Consider the following 15,683-nt stretch of genomic DNA (forward strand, 5'->3'; position numbering starts at 1 on the left):
TATGCATCATTTAACATCTTGTTTCAACGAGGTAACTAGGTCTTTCTGTAACAAGACCTTTCAAGCACAGTTTTAAAGTCTTTCAAAAGTATTTATACCAAGTTGAATGAACTACTCCGACCCTTCCCCAATGCCATAACATTACTTACCTCATCTGACACTTTCTTCTTGTCATGGTCAAAGCCACACACATTCTCATCCACCATGCGGAGAGCTTTCTGGAAGGCTTCCTCAAACTTCCTCCCCACTGCCATGACCTCCCCCACACTCTTCATGGAGCTGCCAATCTAATGGGAAACACAACCACTTGTTACACACCAATAGTTTTCAGCAATCACTACTCTTTTAACAGGCAGGTGAATCATTTATTTTCATTTTTGGTGGCTCTGGGATTTTCCTGCCCGATTCTGCTCTTATTTTGATGATGCTGTTTGAATTAACAACCTACCATGGTTCCCCATTGCATCTAATGATCATGCAAAAAGAGAAAAATGGGAAGTACTGCGATCAATATAAAGTGAGATGAGCAGATCACTGAAGGTAAAGGAACACCTTGCATGGACTGATCCCTTCTACTGATTACATGTTCATGGTCTCATGATGTACCAGAAAATCTGTCAATCATTGAAACAGCAACAAATGAAATGATGCAGTTGTGAGATCACGGCACATTATGAATACAGTAATGGAAAGCACATCTCTTGGGAGCCATCTTCATTCAATTACTTTAAAATTATCAACATATATGTTTAGTTCACAAATTCATGGGCTCAGTAAACACATGGGTATAAGTGATTAGATTATGTAGACCACATTTTAACTTGAGAAGTACATGTACCATGCATTTTGTTTTGCAATGACGTTTCTGTATATGCAAACACAGTGACACCAGGCAATCAGTGGCATATGTACTGCATTACATCATGCTGTAAATTTAAAGCAAGTTCAAACACAACCAACAAAAGTAATACTTTTGAGGCATCCATTGTGAATGGTGAGATGGATGAATGGACAGTTTGCTGGAGAAATAAACCCACCATCTGCAAGTCTCCTTCTTCCCCCTGTGGTATAAACAGCAACACATCCAATATGATTGAACTCTGTGGTGCAATCTACAATTCAAAAAACTAAAGACCACCACTGATCTTTGAAAGCATATAGGTTCTACAGAAAATTGGGCAATTATCAACTGTACTTGGCAAATGGAAAGAAAACTTCCATACTGGTGTTCTGTGTTGTCTACACAAGTTCTAAAAAGAGGCAAAAAAAAAAAAAAAACAACCTTACAGCACAATCACAACATTAATCTTTTGGTAAGTGTACATAAAAGACCAAAAGAAAACAACAAGCAATTCACACAAAATTGTAATAATGAGTGGCTAAATTTAGTAAAAACATAATTCCTCGACTCACTTTCTTGCTGACTTTATTGAACTTTTTCAAGTCCCAGCGGGGGATCTTCACCACACAGTAATCCAGACTGGGCTCAAAGCAGGCAGTCGTGGAGTTGGTGACCGAGTTGCGGAGTCTTGGAAGGGGGATGCCCAGGGCAAGCTTGGCTGCAATGTAGGCCAAGGGGTAACCTGTTGCCTTGCTAGCCAAGGCTGAGCTCCTGGACAGCCTGGCATTCACCTCAATGATGAAGAACTGCAAAATGGCAGGATATGAGGACATACCTTCTAATGAGTACCACATCACTTTATTGCCTACCTTATGGTCTTAATTTTTGCTTAGTCTTCTTTCTACAGACATGTCACTACACCAAACTAAAATGAATGTACAAGGAAAAATCACTGTTAAACTCTCAAAGGAAATTCCATGAAGGGGTTTACACACTAGACTCAGATTCAAATGCGAGGTGTGCATCACCCATTTTATTGGGTTTTCTATGTGAAAGAGATTTAGTTGTGATGAACCATGCTGATACGACAGAAGGAAAGATCACTTTTCAGTCTTGTGATTTTCATCATTGGGAAAATGTACCATTTTCTCAAACCTGATTTTCAGAAAAGCATCATCAAAGATATCAATCAATCGATCAAATCAGCAAGCTCTGTGATATTGCATAATATATCATTCTCTACATCTATTAATATCAGTAAAATACACTGAGTGTAGTGGCATTTGCTCTGCAACTTGCTCTATTTGTAGTATATGCAAATCTTATGCATATTCCATTACCACAGAAAATTCATGGGCACCTTATTTCTTGTCAAACGTTTACCAAAGACACCGCTAGAACGTGGCAAAAGACAAATAATCAATCAAACAATATCACTAATGAAAGCCTTTTTTCATGGCACATTTTATCACAGACAAATGCAATTGTAAATTGTCTAAACTGTATAACTGTGTGCATGTGTTGAATTAGTTATTCTTATTCCAGTGAATGAAAAACCGTACAGTAGACTCAATTAATCATTATCTGGGGCATAGGATTAAACTTGTCAAGTTTAGCATATTACAAGATGTAGATTTCATTCCAGATGCCTTAGTACTGACAGTAAATATGGCTTGAAAGGCAGTAGTGTCATAGAAACATCCATCCACATTCTTTTTGTGACAAACTGAGAATGCAATGAATGGTAAAATGGCCCACAAAGGCAGCTACCCCCTCACCTCATGTGACTCAGGATTCAGGGCATACTGGATGTTACACTCTCCTACAACCCCAAGATGGCGGATGACCTTGATGGCAGTCATGCGAAGCAGGTTGTACTCATAGTTGGTCAGTGTCTGACTTGGGGCCACTACAATGGACTCTCCAGTATGGATGCCCAGTGGGTCAATGTTCTCCATGTTGCACACCTAGAGTGACATATTATGACATCCACGAAAAAAAAAAAAATGAACTGACATCAACTCATTATATTCAACAAATCAGTGAGATAGGGTACATGTATGACGTCTTTCAGATTACAGCTGATACTTCCTGCAAATTCTGTCATAGGCTCGTAGTTTCCACATCTCCCCTGAAATATCACTATCATTGTGAACAATTACTTCTCTATTCCTACAAGATTTCATACAGGGAGCCTCTGTGCTATTCATGTGAGGAACCAGGACAGCCAGGAGAGATGTTGTCTATTCAAGATTCAAGTGGAAATAATGGGCGATGAAACCTTGCTGCAAAAAAGTCAGATGACCAGAATCATGGCATACCAATGACATTTTCACAATTTCTTCACATGCCGTTGGCTATGCTGCATGATATCTTAATTGTAAATCAAACTAGAAATATCACTTAAGGTGATTAATACCCCCGCCCTGTGACGACAGTCTTACCCAAGGAATGATCTTTCCTTGATCTTCTGCCATTTAAATGCCGTTACCATGGCAACGCAGCTTCCGACACGTCCGAAAAATATGTCTTGCACATCTTCCCACCAGGACTATTGTGTGTGCCACATTTCATAAGCTTTTGTCAAAAACTGAGGAAGTAGTTCAATCCACAAGATCTTTCCTTGATCTTCCGCCATTAATATGCCGTTACCATGGCAACGCAGCTTCCGACACGTCCAAAAAAATATGTCTTGCACATCTTCCCACCAAGACCAATGTGTGCCACATTTCATGAGCTTCAGTCGAATACAGAGGAAGTAGTTCAATCCGCAAGATCTTTCCTTGATCTTCTGCCATTTATATGCCGTTACCATGGCAACGCAGCTTCCGACACGTCCGAAAAATATGTCTTGCACATCTTCCCACCAAGATCAAGGTGTGTGCCACATTTCATAAGCTTTGGTCAAAAAACTGAGGAAGTAGTTAAATCCGCAAAATCTTTCCTTGATCTTCTGCCATTAATATGCCGTTACCATGGCAACGTACTTTCGGGTACTGTCAAAAAATGTGTCTTGCACATCTACAACCAAAGGCACACATCTGTACCAAGTTTCATGGAAATTGGGCAAAAACTGAGGAAGTAGTTTGCAACACAAAATTTTCCATCATTTTGGCTCATAATATGTGAGCTGTTACCATGGCAACATACTTTTTGTCACTGTCAAGAAATGTGTCATGCTGACCTATATCCTAAGACAAACATTCAATATGAATTCCATGAGAATTGGAAGAACACTGATGAAGCAGTTTTGCCATGAAGCATTTTGCCCTATATTTTACCAATAACATGCCGTTACCATGGCAACGCACTTTTTGCCACTGCGGAAATATGTGTCTTGCACATTAACATATTCAGATGAACATCTGTACCTAATTTCATAAAAATTGATCAAAAACTGTGGGAGGAGTTCGCGACGCAAGATTTGTACCCATTTTTGCCCATAATATGCCGTTACCATGGCAACGTACTTTTGGGTACTGTCAAAAAATACGTCTTGCACATCTACAACCCAAGGCACACATCTGTGCCAAGTTTAATGGGAATCGGTTGAAAACTGAGGAAGTAGTTCGCGACGCAAGATTTGCAACGGGCCGACCGCCCGACCGCCCGACCGACCGCCCGACCGACCGCCCGACCGCCCGACCGTCCGCTGATTCCTATATACCCCCTTCAAACTTCGTTTGGCGGGGGTATAAAAAAGGAATTGGTTACAGGTGACATTATGTTGTATTTCTACCATCACTTTTCATGTAAAAACGGGCCCTTCAATTTGTCCCAAGATATTCTAAAAACAAGAATTTTCTCCACAATTATAGTCTACACTGTATAAAAAGTTACATACAATATATCATCCCTTGGAAACAACATCTGCAAATTACAGATGAAAGTTAGAATGGAGAAAAGGTTGCATTAACTTACAGTAATGCAGTTGTCAAAGGCATCTCTGACGACCTCATATTCCACTTCCTTCCATCCCTTGAGGGACTTGTCGATGAGGACCTGGGTGGTGTGAGCAAAGGCTGCTGTAGCTAGCTTGACCAGTTCGTTGGGGTTGTTGGCAAACCCAGAGCCTAGACCACCCAGAGCATAGGCTGCTCGAACCAAAACAGGATAGCCAATGTTCTTGGCCGCTTCTACTGCCTGAAGGAAGACAAATAAGTCAAGAGAATTTTAGCCTCATCAGTTTACCAAGGTACTTTATTTTTCAGAGAAGCTTGCTCTTTTTTCTATCTTCCTTTAATTTTGATTTACGGGCATCAGGATTTATCTGTACACTGCACAAATGCACTTGTAGGATGAAAGATTAATTCACTGAGTGATGTACCTGTTCCACTGAGTAGGCTGCTGAACTGGGTGCCACTTTCTCCCCTATTTCTTGCATGCGGTCAGCAAAGATCTTCCTGTCTTCGGTGTCTTCAATGGACTTGACTGGTGTTCCCAGGACTTTGACGTTGTAGCGGGTGAGTACCCCAGCATTTTGGAGAGCCACACCACAGTTTAGGCCAGTTTGGCCCCCAAAGGTCAGCAGAATACTGTCTGGCCGCTCACTCTCGATGACCTTCCAATAAAACAACACATTTACTGTATTAAAAAAAACAAAAATCTCCACTGGGCAATTATCAAACTTCCTTGGTTCCTACTAAGACCAGAATCTATGGCCCATTCTTTTGTTTTCCTGGAAGAGTTGTGGACCCTAGAGCTCCAGAAATACCATCTATAGGCAGAATGGACAACATGTATGAATATTGATGTTTCTTTTAAATGTTTGAACTCCTATACAGTGATCTCACAATGTTAAAAAGTCATACTTGTCAAAAGTTTGCCAAAAACTGGGACCAGTATGAGCATTATCAAATCTGCCAAAAGCAATCTCCTGGGCCTGGTATAGAGAAAAATCAATTGATTTTGTGTTTCCTTAAAGATAGGGTACATACACATAGAAGGATGCCTATAAAACAGAATGCATCCAGGACCACTCTGGGCAATCCTCTTACCTGGGTGACATAGTCAGGTGTGATTGGTAGGAAGTAGATTTTATCAGCCATGCCTTTGGAGGTCTGGACTGTGGCAATGTTTGGGTTGATGAGAATGGTCTGAATACCTTCCTCCTTCAGTGCTTTGATGGCCTGAGGACAAACAGAGCAGTCAGTCAGCAATGGCATACAGTCAGATTACCGTGCACTGTAATGTTAACCTAAGCCCCTTCATTTACAATATAAGCATAGACATACAGTAACTTCAAAGAAATAATGAAACACATGAACATTAAACTCTTATAAACAAGGAAAAGTAGAAATTACGCGGTGCGTAACATATGTCCCCGCCGGAAGTAGCATTTTGTAACAAAATGTGCAATATAGGTAAAAAATCAAGGTCAAAGGTCAAAGAAGTCAAAGGTCAAAATTCTGTGTAGAAGTTTTGAAGCCCTCACCTAGTGCCATCACATAAAGCAAATGGAATCGAAATTGGGTTAGAAATGGCGAAGGAGTAGCATTTTGTAGCCAATGTACAATATAGGTCAAAAATCAAGGTCAAAGGTCAAAGAAGACAAAGGTCAAAATTCTGTGTAGAAGTTTTGAAGCCCTCACCTAGTGCTATCACATAAAGCAAACGGAATCGAAATCGGGTTAGAAATGGCGAAGGAGTAGCATTCTGTAGCAAAATGCACAATATAGGTCAAAAATCAAGGTCAAAGGTCAAAGAAGTCAAAGGTCAAAATTCTGTGTAGAAGTTTTGAAGCCCTCAACTAGTGCCATCATATAAAGCAAACGGAATCGAAATCGGGTTAAAAATGGCGAAGGAGTAGCATTTCGTAGCAAAATGTACAATATAGGTCAAAAATCAAGGTCAAAGGTCAAAGAAGTCAAAGGTCAAAATTCTGTGTAGAAGTTTTGAAGCCCTCACCTAGTGCCATCACATAAAGCAAACGGAATCGAAATCGGGTTAGAAATGGCGAAGGAGTAGCATTTTGTAGCAAAATGTACAATATAGGTCAAAAAATCAAGGTCAAAGGTCAAAGAAGTCAAAGGTCAAAATTCTGTGTAGAAGTTTTGAAGCCCTCACCTAGTGCCATCACATAAAGCAAACGGAATCGAAATCGGGTTAGAAATGGCGAAGGAGTAGCATTTTGTAGCAAAATGTACAATATAGGTCAAAGGTCAAGGTCAAAGGTCACGACTGAAATTCTGTGTAGAAGTTTTAAAGCTCCCATGTAGTGCTATCATATAAAGCAAACAGAATCAAAATTGGCTCATAAATGACAGAGAAGTAGCAAATTGAAGATTTTGATCACACACGGACGCACACACGGACACACGGACACACGGACGGACGGACAGACGGACGGACGGACACACGGACACACACACGTACGGAGCCCGTTTCATAGTCCCCTGCTCGAACTCGTTCGGCGGGGACAATTATCTTTATGAAGAATATGAGGTATTGTTTTCATTTTACTTTAAAACACATCCACACACAATGTAAACGAAAAAGTGTAAAAGCAAAAAAACTCTGTTATCTAAATAGTCAAAGCACATAATTACACTTACGGTCAAACTCCCCTGTATAACCAATGGACTACCCTATAATTTAATGTCAGTAAATACCAACGATAAATGTTTATGACTGTTATTCTCTTTATCATACATTCATCCCGTTTCCACCAATCTTAAGTGATCACTGCCGATTGATTACCTGTGATCCTGAGTAGTCAAATTCTCCAGCCTGACCAATGGACAGACCACCAGAGCCAAGGATCAGCACCTTCCTGGGCTGAGTGGAGGAGGTTGGTGTTCCTGGAAGAGCCTTGAAAGATAACCGCTCCTGTATTTGTTGCTTGATTGTTGGCCTGAAGGCAAAGCAAAGAATCTCATCATCACTAATGTCATTCAACCTTTCTTGAAACTCAAACAGTTCGAATTACAGCAAGTACAAGAACAATTGAAGATTACCCGTAAAGCAGCAACACACTTTGCACAGGCCTTGGACAAAGCTGCAGATGTGACATAAAAGTTCAGGTGAGTGATATTATGAACTTATCAGAAATTGATTCATAATCTGTCAAAATCGAATCAAACATTTCAGTTAAATAATAGGATTCTACATTAATCAGGTTATTCTGACAGTAAATAAAGACTGCCAGCAGACTTGTTACATTTTCATACATATTTATAAATCATGCTGGTTGTTAATTGCTAATGCATAACATCTTCTAATCAATATTCAGAGCATATTTCAAAGTCTTACTTACATTCCTTTTTTCCCTTCCTTGAAGTTCTTCACTGTGTCCAAGAAGACATCAAAGAGGACCTCAAGGTCCCAGGGGCCACCCATGTTTGACACATATTTATAAATCATGCTGGTTGTTAATTGCTAATGCATAACATCTTCTAATCAATATTCAGAGCATATTTCAAAGTCTTACTTACATTCCTTTTTTCCCTTCCTTGAAGTTCTTCACTGTGTCCAAGAAGACATCAAAGAGGACCTCAAGGTCCCAGGGGCCACCCATGTGCTCTGGATGGAACTGGACTGTGTAGAAGGGCTTGGTGTCATGAATGATTCCCTCGTTGGTGTGGTCATTTTCATTGGTGAAGAGCACATCCCAGCCCTTGGGCAGATTTTGGGTGTCAATGGCAAAACCATGATTCTGGGTGGTGATGTAACACCGCCCCGTCCCCTTGTGGGTGCAGGGTTGGTTGTGTCCGCGATTTCCGTACCTAGGGTGACATGAGAGGACTTTTGATTAAAAATTTCGTCAAATAATTCTGCTACAAAAAGCATAAGCTTAGGCCAAAAGCTGTGTCTGTGACCTTAAGCCCCCATCTCACTAGGAAGGTGACCACGGTGATCTGTGAAAATTTACAAATCGTGGCGTGATCGCTGTCCGTCTCCATTTTTGGCCTCTGAGGCGACTACATTATGGTTTCTCCACGCTCAACCTGCGCTGTAGGCGATAGTGCCAAGATGATAATATGACTCCGCCACGTTGTTGGCGCATTTCTAGGCCGACAAGATGCGCTGCTTCTGCAATCGAACCAACTGTACTGCGATATTCGTACGTTTATCAAGACCTTGCAACAACAGTGATACGATCGGAACGACAGTGATACGTTTACGCCGGGCTCATGCTACGACATCAAGCGATCGGGGTATTTGAATTTCTTCAGTCAGCTGTCAGTATCTAACCAACATGGAAATGCAGAATATGGTTTCACCCTTACATTTTAGCATTCTAGAACACAAAAGTTACAACCTGATGTGAAATTGCACAATTAGTTAAGTCATCCATTCAATCCAAAAGGGTAAAATGTGTATATAATTATCAAAGAACCGGCTTACGAGCAAACTACAAATCGTATCCTACAATGAGACAATTTTATAAAGATATATTTAACAATCAATTTAATAAACAGAGTAGATTTGTACTGAGTGTACATGGAAAAAGGAATTTCAAACGCTTTTCTCCATGTCAACCTTTCTGGTCTGGTGCATCACTTTCTTTCTTTCATGGTTGGTTCCTGTGACGTAACAATAATAATTTTCATGGGAGATGGGGACCGTTTTCGATGCGCTTGAGTTACACTTTACGCACTACTACCCCGTAAGAGCTATGAATGTGGCGCTTTTAATGCGCCCATGAGGCGATTGTGATATGCTCTAAAACCATGGCGGAAACCATGGCGACAGTGGTGACTCTCCGCGCTTCTGAACCGCTCAAGATATGATAGAGAAAATCTAAAACGATCAAGCCACGATCCGCTGCGCTTTGTCGATTTTTGATGATCGTAGCGGAATCGCCGTTTAGTGAGATGGGGGTATTAGTTTGGTGTGAACGGGAATGTAGGGTGGAGCCACAGCCCAATATGGGACCTCCTCTGGTGGTTTTGGCCTCAGCCCTGCAATTTTGCAGTTTACATGTGGTAACAGGGGCTCAGCCCAGCAAGGTAGAAACGTCCCTTTTTCTATGCTGCCTTACTTCTGCTCCACGTAGTTTGGGCAGGCAGCATACACAGTGTACTTGGTTCATGTGCATATCATGCAAACATGCATCTTAAATGTTCCTTAGAAAATTCCAGCTCTTTTCATTACAAACAGTCTTATCCTTCATTCTCAACAAACTGGATTCTCCATTCATGCAATTCTATCATCACAGTATTTTCCTCGTAATTTGGGAAAGAAAAATTGAATGAATAACCCAAACATGGCGATATTGAGCAAACAACATGCAGTGTACTGATTGTTTTGTTTAGATGTGGCATCACTGCAGTGGAAATTAGAAAGTCAACCTTGGTTGCAACCTGATTTCTCTGTGTTATTGCATAAAGGCATTGACTTAATTGGGGTCTTTACATCACAAAGAAGATAAGCTATCTGCAAACTGGTCAGGTCAAACTAGAGTTCACTAAAAACACATTTCGTATGTGCAATGTTATAAGCCTTATAAACAAGTACATTTAAAAATGATTTGAAAGGTGACCAAACACGCTTACTTCATTGTGCAGCAATGCATCATGCATACAACCCTGTACAGAATGACTATTTGTGATGACTTTGATATGACAACAAATGGCTCACAAGATGACATAATAACTATGACTGAGTTTTCAATATTCTTACTTCATTTTGTAAGCCTTGGTTCCCACAGCCAGAGAGGTCAGCTGGTGACCCATACAGATTCCAAAGATTGGTTTCGGGGAGGGCTCATCCAGCATGGCACGAATGTTTCTGATGGTGATGTCTGCCTTCTCTGGGTCTCCTGGACCATTGCTGATGAAGAGACCATCGTAGTCTGTAAAGAAAGATCACACTTCTGGAGTAAAAAAAGAAGTCTTCATACAAATTACAATTATAACTTGCAGCTGTTTGTGTCCTCCATATGAGACATAAACAATCAGTGTGGTAAAATACACAGAATATTTATTTTAAGTACAGGCTACATAAAACAGAGGGCTTGACTTATGGCAACCACAAAATTGCTCATTCAAAGAGAGAGGCATGAGAACATGGCTCATTTATTCATATCCTACAAATGAACATGAACATAGGGTCTTCAGAAATTGTTCTACTGCAATAAAAGCTTGTACAAACTCGAACAAGCTGTCTTCAGTAATGCTGAACTATTTTCTTTCTTTCTTTCTTTTGTTCTTTCTTTTTTTGAGTAACCTAAAGGGAGGCCATGGGCTCTAATTCCACACTTCTCAACCTTTTTTACTCCAAGGCCACTTTTGCTCCTACAAAGTTTTTTGAGGCCAAGTTACATTCGTAAATCAAATAAGATTTTTTTTAATTTCTATTTTGTTCAGACATCGCAGCCCATTTGGGTAAGATATTGTGGTCTACTGGTGGGCCGCAGCCCTTCGGTTGAGAAGCACTTCTATTACTATGTCTCCAACTTATATTTTGTATATTCTACATGTATCTACACCTCTGGATGTACACCTGGAGGTGACACAACATTTGCTCCTGTGACAACTGCTCTGATCTTACTTTCTTCAAGAACTTAGGGTTGTGATAGGGTTTTAGGTTTAGTTTGATGCGAGGATTAAGATTAGGGTTGGGGTAATACTTGCAGGCATAATTTATGTTTGGCTTTGAATAGCATACCGATATTTCATGGGAGCACTTGTCACTGGAGCAAATGTCACTGAACTACATCTGGAATTTCAATGACCAAACTCTGAGCTAGCATTTCATAGATCTCATGGCCACAATATATTTTCTTTTTCTATCAATACTCTAAAATGTATGATATATTCCCAGCATGGTGACAAATTTAATACAATTGAAAAGAAAAATACCATCTCTCGTCTAGGGCTGGGGTTATCATGACATGCCAATATGCCTAGGTTTTGCATGAACAATGAGGTTCATCTTAATTATAGCCATGATAATACAGACTGTTTTTCAATACTGACTTGCACTCTTAATGGGATAATCCCATGGCACTAGAGTGACTTCAGCACCCCTTTTAGCCAGCAGTCGGATCTGGTTGTACTTCAAGCCGCAGTCAATGGCCATGATGCGAAGTGGTGCTCCTTTGTTGTAAACCACAGGTTGCTGTACATGATACCAACAGTAAAATGACCATCAGTTTTAATACTGATGGTGGGTCTTTTATTTGGGAGTGGGATTTTTTTAGAATTTACAGTGACTGGGGTGTGGAATAAGAATGTTTTCAAAATTCCTAACAAATCACAATGAACAAGGATAATAACATAGCAGCTTCACTTGCATGAATGCATGATTGGGCATTCAAAGAAGGAAGAACAAAGGAAGAAATCTCGCATACATTCTACAATAGGTGAACTTGTTGAGCATGTCATAATGGAATTACAATGCGACATTACTGGAATATGTGAGTCTCCCACAATTCTTGTTCATGTATGTCATCATCCTTCATCAGTGTATTATGCTTTGAGTTTTTCAGCATGTATGTTTACAATGTATTTGCTCAAGGCCCACAGCAAATTCCACATTTCAATTTCTATATATGGCACTATTAATTTATGTATTAAACAATCTGAAATTATATAAGATGTCTTGTATGCCCCTCCGATAACTCCTCAGCATCCGGAATATGACTTACAATAACATTTCTTAATATCAACCTGTTTTATCATCTGTTGTCATTTTATTTTTCATTCAATATATTTAATTATCTTTTAGTGATCGTGAATTCTGTAATCTCGTTGGTCAATCACACTCAGACTGACCAACCACTGAATATTTTCTGTATTCCGTGATATGACGTCATGATATTCCAGGTTACACAGCAAAGACGCTTAACTGAACAAGGAAAAGTAGAAATTACGCGGTGCGTAATATATGTCCCCGCCGGAAGTAGCATTTAGTAGCAAAATGTACAATATAGGTAAAAAATCAAGGTCAAAGGTCAAAGAAGTCAAAGGTCAAAATTCTGTGTAGAAGTTTTGAAGCCCTCACCTAGTGCCATCACATAAAGGAAACAGAATCGAAATCGGGTTAGAAATGGCGAAGGAGTAGCATTTTGTAGCCAATGTACAATATAGGTCAAAAATCAAGGTCAAAGGTCAAAGAAGTCAAAGGTCAAAATTCTGTGTACAAGTTTTGAAGCCCTCACCTAGTGCCATCACATAAAGCAAACGGAATCGAAATCGGGTTAGAAATGGCGAAGGAGTAGCATTTTATAGGAAAATGTACAATATAGGTCAGGAAATCAAGGTCAAAGGTCAAAGAAGTCAAAGGTCAAAATTCTGTGTAGAAGTTTTGAAGCCCTCACCTAGTGCCATCACATAAAGCAAACGGAATCGAAATCGGGTTAGAAATTGCGAAGGAGTAGCATTTTGTAGCAAAATGTACAATACAGGTCAAAAATCAAGGTCAAAGGTCAAAGAAGTCAAAGGTCAAAATTCTGTATAAAAGTTTTGAAGCCCTCACCTAGTGCCATCACATAAGGCAAACAGAATCGAAATCGGGTTAGAAATGGCGAAGGAGTAGCATTTTGTAGCAAAATGTACAATATAGGTCAAAGGTCAAGGTCAAAGGTCAAGGTCAAAGGTCACGACTGAAATTCTGTGTAGAAGTTTCAAAGCTCCCATGTAGTGCTATCATATAAAGCAAACAGAATCAAAATTGGCTCATAAATGACAGAGAAGTAGCAAATTGAAGATTTTGATCACACACGGACGCACACACGGACGGACACACGGACACACGGACACACGGACGGACGGACGGACGGACGGACGGACACACGGACACACACACGTACGGAGCCCGTTTCATAGTCCCCTGCTCGAACTCGTTCGGCGGGGACAAAAAGATCACAGGAAAGTGCGCACTAATCCTGTACAACACAAATGGACAGCACGCGGTCCTCAAGCATATTACGCACATCACCTGAGACCACTCAAACACGCTTGATAAACAACAACTTCAAAGACGGCGCATCTCAGGTGATGTCTTACAGCTAGTTGCGCGTGTACGATGCGCGCATACAGTAATCAGCTTGCGAGACGTAAGTCAACATGGCTGACAGCTGGCGATTTCAGGAAATCAGCGAAAAGAAGGTTAGCACTTACACTTAAAAAGATAGAATTGTTACCCCCTGCTTGTTCTTACGAAATACGGGAAATATCTACGGTCTGGTGTCATATTCCATTCGGCCTCCGCCCTCATGGAATATGGCACCAGACCATAGATATTTGCCTGTATTTCGTGAACAAGCAGGGGGTAACTAATATTCTTCCATCTTTCCTTAAAAGCTTGAACAATTTTCTGGACTTGCAACCTGTCCAGCAAGAGTTTTTGAATTATCACTACCATCCTAGTTTTCCACCCATCTTCACTGGCTGTGCTACATGTCCACAAGAAATCAGGAGATATTTGTAACATTGTGCAATACACAGCATTCTAAATCAATCACAGATAAAAGGTGTTATTTGGACAAATCTTGGAATATAATTTCTTAGGAGTTGACAAAACTACCTATAGTTTGTAATGATCACACTAAAGAAATGCATGGCACACATAATACCATTTCGTCTTAAACCATAGCTGCTGAGGTGACAAGACTGTATATCAAATTTTGGAGAAAATCACTTTTTTGGATTAACTGTTGGATAACTTGTTCAGTGATGTCCTTTCAAAATCCTACCTGTCTTATTCCTAAAATGAAGCCACCACGACATGTCAAAGGAAACATGATCAAATATGTTATAGCACTTTGGTTCTATGTGTTGTTTTTTGTCTTGGTTGTCTTGGTACAATAATGTAAGTTATAGACTGTCCTGACTTTCAACTCACCTTTGTAGAGACCTCAGCAATGAGGTTAAGTATGTTTGGGTCTTCAAAAGGAATGCATTCTGGCTTGGTTCCTTCCATGATCACCTGTAGGGGATCAGACCCAGACAAACAAATCAGTTCATGATGCAGACAAACTCTAAAGGAAAATATGTTGTGTGATTTGCTAAAACATATATGAAATGTAGGTAACAGAAATTTGTTCACTCAAAGATAGACTACAAAAACTTTTCTATACATTTGCTTTGACAGTCCAACCACAATTCTCATTACAAGCCATGCAGAACATGATTCTTATGATCACAATTCAGAGAGTGCAATTACCCTAATCTAAAAGCTACATACGTCATGAAGGCACTATAGCTTTCACTGCCCCCTCAGCCATCTTTCCTAATATCACCCCATCACCATGACTGCAGTTCATCAATTACACAATACTCCATTACTTGATACTATACATTCTTCCTGTACCTCTAAAGAGATTTCATTATCTTTGTTTGGCAATACAATACTTGGGTAATTTGCTAGACAAAATACACAGGCTATCAGTTTATTGCCAAGATGAAAACCGTGCATATCGGATTTTGAAGAGCAAACAAAGTGTGTCTGTCTCACCTTGCCCAACATGGTGCCACTTTCTCGAATTTTCTTTGTCAGGGCTCTGGTATCAATACCTGTAAAACATCAATCATAATAAAGTGACATTTGTTGTGTAAGGTGCATAGGTCCTAGAAGGTACATAGGAATCTCTAGATTACATCCAGATGTTTGGGTCTTTTTTTTCCCTGTCATTCTTCTTTATTCTTGCTTCCATATCATCCTAGTCTGTTGCCTCAGCAGGATAATGCATTGCATCTCATCTACCAACAAAAGACAAGGCTGGACCAAATGTTGTATACTGCAAATGAAAGAGCCAATATGTGCAAGCCTTGATGAGTTAAACAAAACACACTACGAACTTGTACCAAGGTAGTTACAACAAAACTTGCAAAAGGCACTTCACTTAGAACTACAATGTACTTGGCGACAGAAAAAAACTTGAAATGTCACTATG

General features: G+C 40.0%; 1 protein-coding gene across 1 annotated transcript in view; it reads right to left on the reverse strand.

Annotated features, from left to right (window-relative positions):
• LOC139721497 (multifunctional protein CAD-like) overlaps positions 1-15,683 on the reverse strand; it is a 64,799-nt gene that overhangs the window by 31,464 nt on the left and 17,652 nt on the right. Inside the window, exons 3-14 of the mRNA XM_071632812.1 lie at positions 15,245-15,303; positions 14,633-14,716; positions 11,764-11,905; positions 10,466-10,637; positions 8,275-8,565; positions 7,541-7,694; positions 5,839-5,970; positions 5,169-5,402; positions 4,763-4,984; positions 2,620-2,808; positions 1,414-1,647; positions 150-287 (exon numbers count right to left, since the gene is read on the reverse strand). Of these exons, the coding sequence (XP_071488913.1) occupies positions 150-287; positions 1,414-1,647; positions 2,620-2,808; positions 4,763-4,984; positions 5,169-5,402; positions 5,839-5,970; positions 7,541-7,694; positions 8,275-8,565; positions 10,466-10,637; positions 11,764-11,905; positions 14,633-14,716; positions 15,245-15,303 (2,051 nt within the window). The remainder of the gene's footprint in view (positions 1-149; positions 288-1,413; positions 1,648-2,619; positions 2,809-4,762; positions 4,985-5,168; positions 5,403-5,838; positions 5,971-7,540; positions 7,695-8,274; positions 8,566-10,465; positions 10,638-11,763; positions 11,906-14,632; positions 14,717-15,244; positions 15,304-15,683) is intronic.

Source organism: Diadema antillarum, unplaced genomic scaffold, assembly GCF_040938485.1.
Source record: "Diadema antillarum isolate AM-2024a unplaced genomic scaffold, OU_Dant_1.0 scf00000144, whole genome shotgun sequence".
NCBI classification, from domain to species: Eukaryota; Metazoa; Echinodermata; class Echinoidea; order Diadematoida; family Diadematidae; genus Diadema; species Diadema antillarum.